Source organism: Pyxicephalus adspersus, chromosome 3 (genome assembly GCF_032062135.1).
Source record: "Pyxicephalus adspersus chromosome 3, UCB_Pads_2.0, whole genome shotgun sequence".
NCBI classification, from domain to species: domain Eukaryota; kingdom Metazoa; phylum Chordata; class Amphibia; order Anura; family Pyxicephalidae; genus Pyxicephalus; species Pyxicephalus adspersus.
This window is the reverse complement of record NC_092860.1, coordinates 140,111,686-140,123,092: the sequence shown is the minus strand read 5'-3', so window position 1 is coordinate 140,123,092 and position 11,407 is coordinate 140,111,686. Positions and strand designations below refer to the sequence as shown.

The window sequence follows — 11,407 nt, the reverse complement described above, 5'->3', positions numbered from 1 at the left end:
GATCATCAAAATGTGTTATTTTTTTCAATAAACAGATAATCTGTGTCTCTTATAATAAATTGGAGAAAACATATAATAAAAGCCATCATAATCCATGTACAGTAAGATAAAAAAAATTCAGGACCTGTCACTTCTGAAATAATTTATTCCTCACCCAGTCTGACATTAAATGGTGAAAATTACCTCACGTTGGAAGAATGGTTACTTGCAAAATGTATTGTTTTTATTAGAAAAACTGGCTAATAACGAAAAGTTGGTGCTTTGTGATTACAATCGAATTTATAAAAGCAGGCAAATGCCCACAAGGTACAAGGGGACTGTTTAGACAAGTTAAAGACCCATCCCTTACTCCGCATGATATCTTGTGCTGAAAATACATTAACAAATGTCCTTGCAGTCTGTACTTTGTGCAGATAACAGCTGCTAGCACTAGTTGGGTTTTAGAGCAAAGTTGCCCCTTATGAGGAGAAAGTCAGAGACATTTCAAATCATGCATTTGCTAGATATAGTGATCATATGAGTGTTGGAAGCTCGATGGACAAAAAAAACAAAAACAAAACTTTTTAGCAATGCAGTTACCACTGCTGCCGGAAGGTGGTGCTGTGTGTGTTTCCTAATTAGATACAATTACAGTGTTAAAAAAATACTAATTAGCACAAAAGAGCTAGGTTTTTATTATTACAACATTGAAACAAATTAAAGTTTTTTATGCTATCTAAATGGGTCATAGTTTTACTGCCAAATTTATTGGTATGTATAGACGCTGATAACATTTTTCTGGTCATGTAGGTATCAACGACTTCTAGTTAAAATCCTACCTTAGGGCCTTTTTCATTATGGTCCTATTTCATTTGATTGAAATCCCATTTGATTTAAATAAAAGGATCTGAAGTAAATCTAAAGTGAATTCAACCAATTTTGTTGGTTCTCTTTATCAGATGTGGAACAATATATCTTATTATTATTAGTATTATTATTGATAGTAATATTAAACAGTGTTTTTTTATAGCAACAACATATTACTTAGCACTATACATTTAAAATGTTGACAATTATTGATCAGAAAGCACACAAGCTGAGTTCTGTGCATGAACAATCAACCAAATTCAGTAGAAATCCTAAGCCTTTTCTACCTGAAAAAAAGACAGTCAGAAGGGAAAAATAATATACCATTATGTGGCGTGTTTTCAGGCTTTCTACTAAACATTTGATTGGATTGTTCAGTCAAGCACACAAATGGCAGTAGATCTGCTTGTGTGCACTAGGTTTTACTTTACCCATAATAAGAAAGCACAGCTGGGTCACAGTTTTCTTTAAAAGAAAATTCTAGGTAATTTTTATTTTGCACCATAATACATAAAAGGTACCCCTCCTAAGGCAAGAGGTAATTGGTCACTGCAATTTAAAAAGAAAATGATGGATCCTCTTGTTTAGGGACCTGGTCAACACTCAATGAGAGCCACCATTCTAATAAGAACTGTAGCCAATGGAACAGGAAAGGCACCAGTGCATCCTATGCAGCGTATGTACAAGGCATGGTGCAAAATAATAATAAAAATCTAACCTAGAGTTTTTCTCTAACAGGCATTCTTGTTCTCGTGATATACAGTAAATAAATTACTCTGAAGGAAATTATGTTTTCTGCTCCATTTCTGCAGATGTTCCCTTAGCCAAGGCAATAAACTAGCATTGCTACAAAAGGTTCTACGATTGCACAAGCTACTTCATTTCCAAATGTCTCGATGGCATTTGAAAATGCCTGACATATGTTAATGCATCAAAGAAGTCATTCACTTTCTATAGTAAGCAAAATGCTGGAATAATGGAAGAGCCATGAGACTGAGCAGCACAATTTCACAAATGTGCATGCGTCTCAAAACATACGTTACTCTAGGAACAACATGAGGACACTTTGGCAGGTTTTTCAAAAGGAAATAGTCAGTAAGGATTATGCATGTAAATAGAAAGCAATCAAGAATAAACATGAAATGTGCTCAAATCTGTCTCTGGCTTCATTACACTCACAGGTACAGAACAAAAATTCAGTAAGGTCTGTATGACCGCCTAGAAACTAGTATATAAAAAAAGAAAAGAACAGAAATTATAGCTAACACACCTCTGTCATCAGATATCCTTTACAAAGCTGAGGGTCATATCTACAAAACATAAGGTGTAATCACTGCACATAGTGCAGCAAGATGTACAATATTTCTCATCTTGTGCCGGCAGCAATCTAAAATCTTATTGGATGCATTTAAGCTCGCTGCATTTAAGAGCTGTATTTGGTATCAATAAAATGAACATAGAAACTTCTGAATCGAAATGCATATAGGGAACAAAGTCTACCTGTGCAAAGCTTCTACTGAATTCCCAATTTCTGAATACTTTCTTCAGCAGTTCATAAAGTTCCATAAAAAGTTTACTGGGTATTACCAAATAGTGGTCAACACAGTATTAATTTACTGAATGATTATCTCTGTCCTAAAAAATTATTTGGTAGACCAGGTTACTATCTTTTAATTATTCCTTGTGCAAGTTAGCTCACTTGTCCATTAGTGCCCATGCTGACCCGATCCAGTGGACAAGGGGTCAGCATGGGCACTCAATCATCTCCACATGCTGCAAGTTGTGAAATGCACAGTGTACACTAGTATGAAATACATATCAGCATACCATAGCATCAATGGCATGACATTCAGTGGCAGAAATAAAAGATTTGAAGGCCACATAGTACCTCTTCCTTGGACAGAAGTGATCAGTATCTTTCTGTTAATGTCAGCATTGATTTTTTTTCTTTAAACAGTTTGTGCTACAGCAGGTTTTCTGTAGGGTCACATCATACAGGTAAGGCTTTGTCAATTGCAAACCACTGCATTGAGGATTAACATATCAGTACAATATGAAAAAGACTGAACAAATAAAAATATATCTTGTTTAGAGGGTTGCCAGGAGAAAGTCTCTTTTCTCTAAAACAAACATGGCTTAGTTTTGCATCTGAACAAACCGCAAGACTTCTGGAACAATGTCCTTTGGACAGAGGAGACACAAGTGGAGATGTTTGGTAATAGGGGGTGATTTGGGCTTGTTTTGCAGCCACGAGACCTGTGCACCCTCTGGTCCTCGAGTTAACCATCCTCTGTATACCGGAAATATGAGGTTAGTCAAAAGCATGGCTGAAAACTGGTCATGAAACAGGACAATGATCTCAAGCACACCAACAAATATACAAAAGAATGGCTGGAAACATGTTGCACAGGCCCAGTCAAGACCTCAAGTCGATCGAAATGCTGTGACTGGACCTATGTATAAAACAAATGCGTGCAAAGTCAACAAATTGAAGCAAAGTTGGAAAGTGTGTCAAAATTCTTAAAAGATGATGTGAGACTGATAAAGTTAAACAGAAAACATTTACTTCAAGTTGTTGCTGCTAAAAGTAGCTATGGAAGCTAGTGAATCATGGTATGTACTATGTTTTTAACACTTGGCAACAATTTGGTCTTATTTTTAAATTATTAACAGTGCTCAACCCAGACATTTTTTAAGCTAGGTGGGAACCCCCTGTATTGTGACCCAACTCTTCAGTAATTACCCAAAAACAGCCGGGTGGTTACTGAAAAGTGCTGGGTGGTGCGCCCAGCTAAAGGGGCTGGGGAGAACACTGAATATGATGGCGAAATCTGGCAAAGTTAGATTTAAATAATGTTTTCCCCATATATATATATATATATATATATATATATATATATTTATATTTGCTGCACCCACTTTTGGATATAGAAGGGAATTAATAAATTAGGAGCAAGCTTAATGATGAGATTTCCGAGCTCCCGGTTCTGAACGCCTGCTGTGGCAATTATCAAGAGGTCCTGCCCTAAGTCAGATTTTTTTTTAAATTTTTTGTGCATTACTAAAAGATGAATATACAGAACAGAGACAGGAATTGTGGCATAAAGATTAAAAAAAGGCCAGTAACTGCCTTTATACACTAGGTATTTTCTATTACCTCGATACCAGGGATGTAGTGGGGCAGGCACGGGTGCTAACGCCATGCCCTCACTTTTTTCAGGAATGAAAAAAGCGTGCCCACTCTTATTTTGCTAAGAATGTTTTGGTGGTCTACGGCTCTGGCCAGTCTGTCCCCCCCGCACACCGGTCAGAGTCACAAACCATGTCTGCCGCATGGAATCGAGGGCTCAGGGTGGTGGGTGGGTTGTCTTTCTGAACACAACCTGCCCACTCTCCCATTGCAAGCTCAGACCTGCAATGGTAGAGTGAGCGGGTTCTGGTTTGTTGACGTCACTCTGGGGGGAATTTCTTTCCCGTTGAGTGACACATAGGCAGGGGTGTAGTGGGCGGGCAAGTACTGTGCCCCCTCTTTTTTTTTTACGACTACAGCCCTGCTCGCTGCAAGTTTAAAGGTAACTTGTGCTTTGCTCCACTATCAGGTTGAAGAATCCAGTGTGTTTTAACCACCCCCTTTCAATTCTAGCAATAGATACTTTCCTTTTAACTTACTATTTCCCCACTTAGTTCAGTGAACAAAACTGGGTATGAAGGACATATGAGTCTATAGCTGTGTGAGCTTTCACAGGCAGCCAAAGCAGCTGAACAGAGAGGCACAGAAACAAAATAAAGGGACATTGACGATTTACATTGACGAATTAAATTGAAGAAAGGTAAAACTTGAGGAACTTGACTACTGCTATAGGCAGTTTTTAGGATTTGTGCAGTGCTGGGACCATTGTCCAATTGCTCAGTGCTTGGGTCATACAGTAAATGACTTCCCTGTGGTTCAAACTTTAAAACACAAAGTAAAGGTCTTTGGTAAACATTCAATTGTATAAATTATATTATTCTTTAGTAGATGCTTGAGAAATATCCCTCTGGTAACATCGTATGTCACAGGGAATCTATTGGTGAGATATCTAGGCTTGAGTCCCATTCTATTCTATAAAAAATGCAACAAGAAATTCTAGAATACACAAAGATGGGTGTAAACACACAAAGATCCCAGGGAATCAGAATCTAGGAAAATAATGGCAGTGGGACCTTAAAGTCTGAGAATCCATGAGCTTCCATAGGACTCCAGGTTTTGGCACATCCCATCACACTCTATTATTTAGATGTACGATACAATAGTATACGCAATCTGCACTTGTCCTATAAAACACAAACTTTAGTCTATAAAAAAAAAAAAAAAAAAATCTAATACTACAAAAAGTTGACATCATAGATTTAATATTACTTAGAGTGCTGACACAGGCCAGTGATACCATAATGCTCGATAAACACATTGGCATGCTTCAGTAGTCACACACAGCAAACAAACTGAATACTAATAACACACACTAATGATTATAGCTCCACTGGAACAATCAGGAAGGTCGTTTCAGGAAAACACTTTATGAAGAAAAATCTGAAATCATCCCTGCAGTAGAGCTCATAGAAAACACAACCCGACTGGGGCAATGAGAACTTCAGCAATAATCTAATGAGACCTCAGAGGGGAGAATAAAGGACCACAAGTTTTATCACTTCAGTGCTGCCAATGGCTGGAACCATAAAATGATACACTGTGCTTCTCATTTGTCACTTCCCAAATGGGAAAAATAAAAAGCCAGTCATCCATGAGCTTAATAAACCAGGAACAGCTGAGAGGAGACTGGAAGGTTAAAACTGTCATGGAAGAAAATCAGTACCCAGTCTAACCAAGAACTATACATACCAAATGTAAAACAGGTTTCCTATACAAGATCTAATTTTCTAACTTAATATGGTATATCAAAATAAGAAACTATGTAAGCACCAATAAATACCTATTTTTGTTTAATTACTATTGTAAGCAGTATTTAAACAAACCATGAAACAAGGAACCCCAGGTTTTTTGTATGTTGTAATAAGGGATTTAGAGGTTTTTACATTTTTTTTTAGGGGGGGGGGGGTTTATATATAAACCAATTAAAAATATCAATAAAAAAATAGAGGAACATATCTTTCTAGGTACTGGTATGTACAAAATGTTATTCGAATTCAAGAAAATATACCTTAAATAATCCCCATTTGTAGCTAAGAGTATGATTAATAAAAATAAAACATTGTTTTCAAACTTTGCTACCTTGACACAACCATGGGTTTGGTATATTTGTGCACTATACCATACAAAGCACCTATATTATCACAATGTCCATTTCCCTGGGAGCCATTTAGGTATTTTCACCAAGCTTATGAATATCTGAATAGTCTGCAACCCTAACCAAGTGGCAAATGTTAAAGACCACAAAACACATTGAATTTATTTAAAGCTATGAACTTTGAACTCTTATCAAAAAAAGTGCTTTAGTACTTTATTTTAATTGCATCTGCACCTATTTTTTTTTTTTTGGGGGGGGTGTCCCTGTACAGAGTCCCACATATAGCTGTTGGTCTTGACAGGGAAGTCCAAACAATAAAGTTTCCTATGATATGGTGGCAATAATGTTGCACTTTCATGTAGGCTGTACCTGCTTGCAATATAATAGGATGAGAAGATGATGAAATGGTTGTGGCTTACAACACCGTCACTTTATATTTAGAAACCTAAAGCTTGTTAATTAGCCCCCAGCAAACCTTCTCTTACCTGTTTCCCCTGATTTTGAAACCCTCTTTGTAGCGGGTCTAGAACAGACTTTTTTAACTTTAAAATGGAGAAACCCTTAAAATAACTTTCAGGTTTCCCAGAACCTGGGGAATATTATTATATCCACGCTCATGGCACATTAGTTTGTCCTATGTAGGTAGTGCAAGAAAAAAAAAGACCTATCCTGGCATTATTGGTTACATATTTAGTAAGCAGAAGTTGCCCATTGCAAAAGCAACCCCTAAAACATCTGAACATCTCCCTAGTTGAGAAAGCCAGGTCTAGGAAGAATAAAGTGTGTAAGGCAATAAAAGGAAATACAGAAGTCAGGGCAGGTAAAAGTTTTTTTTGGATTGTGTATCAAATAATAAAGAGTTGGGTGTATATAGGATTGATGTAGGAGCTTTTATTACTTAATATTTCATACTTAAACTTATATTACCGGATACTGGGTGTTATGCCAATCTGTGTGTTGGCCCACTTTAACCAATGTCTAAACTGCTATGTGTTATTTTCCACTTAGGCCTATGCTGTCACTACACAACCTCAATCAACCTAAATTAGTCAGCACAGAGTCACAGTTTAAAGTCTCTGTTTCAGCATTTTGGCTAGGAATTTAATAAGTTAGTCCTAACCTATATTGGTTTTGATGCAGCTTCTCTTTGTATTTTGCTGGGACTTCCATCTTTATATGTTTGCAACCTGTCCTAAGCCTGTTTCTGGCTGTCTGTCGTGTACTTGGATTCTTTCAGAAGGTATTTAGGTGGCAATCCCTACAGTCCAGCTGCACCATCAATGGTTCCAATAAAGACCTACCAGTCTGTGCATCATGCAGAATGTTATCCAATGTACCAGTGTGTTTTTATCAGGCCTCCTCACTCTTGGACACCTCCATCCAACAGACTCTTGCTATCCAAAACACAATGAAAAAAGTAAGCTTCTCTTTTTATGGTGAGCCAACAGCATAGCCTTGGAAACATCCACAACTCAAAAGACAGACCTGCTCCTTGTGGACTGACTACATTGTAAATCACTAGTTTATATAGATAAAAAATTAACATAACCAATAACAATATACATTGCATGTAAAAGCAGGCTGCTTTAATGCACACCTCTTCATTATAAACACAGAGCACAGCACCATTTTCCCATCTACTGCCTGCAGTGTGAGTTTTGGGCAGGTGTGGAGTACACAATGATGTGTGACTATTAATATTCTGACAGTCATCCATTAGTGTGCAGGGCTGCTGTGTAGAAAATTAGCTCCAATTAGACAACACCAGTACTTTCAGGATGCTAAAGACTGAATTAATTTGACTTAATCCCCAGGTATTATCGTACCATCACACAAGTAATCAAAAATAGCATATCATTATTAAGAGACAGCACTGTATCTTAATATTCTATTTAACCACTGGAGAAGAAAACTTCAGAAAATATCTTGGGAACCCATTTCATAATCATGTAAATTACTATGCAATATTAGTATTATACTTTGCAAAAATGTTCACATAGAATATTACGAGCAAAATGAAGACAGCAACTATATTCAAGGTATATAACTCAAGGTATAAAATAAAGTAGTCAGAAAACTGCTAGTGTTGTACAAGAATGTGGAATTAGGAGCATTTTTTAATGTTTATAGATAATATAATGTGTAAAGAGCAAGGACAGGTATTCTACACTCCCCAAAAAAGTTAACAGGCTTCAATCAGGTTCAAGAGAGAATGAAAAAAATCTCACTACTATAAAAGAACAACTTGATGATGCTTGTATACTAGCTTGCATAGTGTACCAATGTGCATACCTTACACATTGGTACACTAATCCAGAGAAATGGCTTACATGGTTTCTGGTAGCATTGGAATTACATGGACAATGTCAAGGGGCTATAGGCACAATGGCCCACATCTGGTGGATCAACCGTAACGGAGAACAAATAGCTACACATGAGCTACAAGGTTGGGTGCAAGATAGCTCTTGCATCATCAATCTTAGCCTACCTATATAACCTATTTTACAGTAAGAATGCTACAGAAATGAAGCATTGATAGGTATTTAAATAATCTATACAATTTATGCACAATTTCTTTTGTGTTTTATTTTGGAGAAGCGATTAAGTTTTTTGTTTCCCCTTTAATTTTGACAGTCACACATTTTACTTAGGGTCACTATGCTATCATCATGTATTTAACTTGACAAACAGAGTTGTCACCCTAGCACAGGAAGTGTATTAGAACATTCCTCTATTCTCTCCATTTCAAAAACATATTGTGGTTTTGTAATTCACAGAAAATTATTATAAAGCCTGATAAGAATGTGTAATATTTTAGTACAACATATCAACACACATTTTTCTATACTTGAACAAAATGTGCTTAACTTCAAAAAGTAAATACATTTAAAAGGACTAGTAAGAGGACGTTTGCTTTCCTTCGGTTTTGATATATTTTTAATCATCACAGGGCATTAGTAACACACAGAACCTTCAACTTGCCTGATTTTTCTTAGCAATGTGTGGAAGGGCCGAAAGAGTTCCGACATGTCTTCTGGTTTGCGTTCAAGGTTTAGAGGTCCTTCAGAGTAAACAACAAGCCCACTATAAATGTACCAAGAGACAAAAAAAAAATCAGCATATTATAATAAAGTTTGGAACTTTCAAGCTTATGCAAAAGATTTAAATTGGAAGGGTTTGTTCACATTAGCAGCTCACACAGCAGTTATAGGGTGGCATCCTCAACTACTATGCTTGGAACTAACGCACTTTTTAAGCTTTTATGGGTGGTAATGAACCATTCCCATTTATTGCGCTACACGCTACAAAGATTGCCTTGACTGGTTGCTTGCAGTGGGGACGCAGTAACCACAATGTAGTGTGATGGAACAGTTTGGGATCAGCATTTGGTTAAGGTTAAATACCTAAAACCTCCGACTGACCCAAATAGAGTAGGCAGCTTTACCAATTTAAAAATAAAAAATGCATATTAATATTTTGTAATTTTTAACTTAACCATCAGGAAACAAAATGTTATATATAAAATTATTATTATTATTAAACAGGATTTATATAGCGCCAACATATTACGCAACGCTGTACATTTAAAATATAAAATTACATATTTTTTCTACTTAACTAGAAAATGATCAATACTCACCACACAATGGCTAATCGAGGAATTGTAAACATTAATGCTGGTTCGTAATCATCAATCATGTCTTGTGTGAGGTATCCAAGCTTTAAGGCTCTGTGGAGAATGATTTGAAGAATTAGGTGTCTTTAGATTGAGACCAAATGACTGCTAGACACATGCAATCTGTCAATAAATATGCCAGTTAAGAAAACACTGCAACTCCACTGCCCACTGTATTCACCCTTTATTTGTTTCACATAAGCAGATCATTGTCAGAGGATAAGCTAAACTCTCCTCTCTACACAGTGAGCTGGAAAAGAATGCTAGGTTTGGTTTGTACCTGTGCAGGTGTTGGTGTGTGTTTCATAAGTTCAAAACTGAGAACACTAACCTGTTCTGTGTGCCAAAGGGACCCATGTCCAGTCTATAGCAAAGCTTTACCTCGATTTTAGGGTTTCCTGTACCCTGTGCCACTATATAGCCATATTATTTTGCAGCTTACTGGTCTAATTAGATAAAGTGTCTGCATTAGTTTTATTTTATTTAAAATTTTTCCCCCCATATTCCTAGGTCATGCCCTAAAGTACGCCTGTTCTTAAGGATGGGGTACAAACATCAGTCATAATTTCATAGCCCTATGCTTGTTTTAGATAAATGATCAGGGAATAAGAATTTGTTTTTAGAACATGATGCTTGCTTGAGAACTCTATTAAATGAAAGCTAGGAGGAGAAACACCAGATTAATGGACTATCCAGAGTCATGTGACCAGGCTACCCTGTAATCTTTGCAGCATTATGCAAAGAAGTTCCGTGGGATACAGCAGGAGATACACAGCCTCCTGCATTTTATAAATGTCTAACAAAATTAAGGCACTTGGAGTAACAATTTAGTCCACTAGCCACTATCTAGAAATAAAAAAAATAAATAAACTTGTGTTGACTAGCACTTTAAAAAAGCCAGAATGTAAAGCAGCTTAATTTAGTGTAATAGACTTCTATCACAAGCCAAGAAGATGTCTTTACCGAGAGCCCAGATAATGCGCAGCGCTCTGTTCCCACAGCCAAAGCTCTGCTCAACTTAAGAAGGATTAAATCTCTCTTCTTTAAATGGACAATCTACTTCAATGTGTAGCACACAAAGCATGAAAATGTAAATCAGCTTTTCTGCCAGGAAATAATTCAATTACAATGATATCATAAACTTCCACAGAGAAAGATTTGAGACATTTGCAGGTCAGTGCAGTGCATTCAATAATATCCTTTTATATTTGGACGCCTTTTCCAGTATATGATTTTATTCTTTTCTAAAGAAAATTTTAATGAATGGCTTATGCTTGGAGATTAGCAGTGACCACTCAAGACATTCTGTGACCATCAAGCTGAAAATATTTTTATCCGACACACAATCGCAGTACATTAAATATGACCCTAGCAGGATTTCAGTGCTTCTGGAAGAAAAAAAAAAAAACCTAAAAGACACAGGAATATTAAAGTGGAACTTTTTTTTTGCTAGGGAAAGGGGGAAGTTGGAGGGAAGAAGTAGTGGCATCAGTCTAGGCAGATCATTCTTTATTTTCTTGCGTCTTTAAAACTTGGCCTTGAGTGTCCGTCCATTACAATTTCCTGTTGACTGTACACCTCAACCCAATATCAGGTGGGC

The 11,407-nt window shown here is 36.7% G+C and overlaps 1 protein-coding gene across 6 annotated transcripts in view; it reads right to left on the bottom strand.

Moving 5' to 3' along the window:
• ZFYVE28 (zinc finger FYVE-type containing 28) overlaps nucleotides 1–11,407 on the bottom strand; it is a 142,233-nt gene that overhangs the window by 42,161 nt on the left and 88,665 nt on the right. For all 6 annotated transcript variants that reach the window (XM_072406548.1, XM_072406549.1, XM_072406550.1 and 3 more), the window contains exons 6-7: nucleotides 9,772–9,861; nucleotides 9,114–9,215 (exon numbers count right to left, since the gene is read on the bottom strand). In XM_072406548.1, the coding sequence (XP_072262649.1) occupies nucleotides 9,114–9,215; nucleotides 9,772–9,861 (192 nt within the window). The remainder of the gene's footprint in view (nucleotides 1–9,113; nucleotides 9,216–9,771; nucleotides 9,862–11,407) is intronic.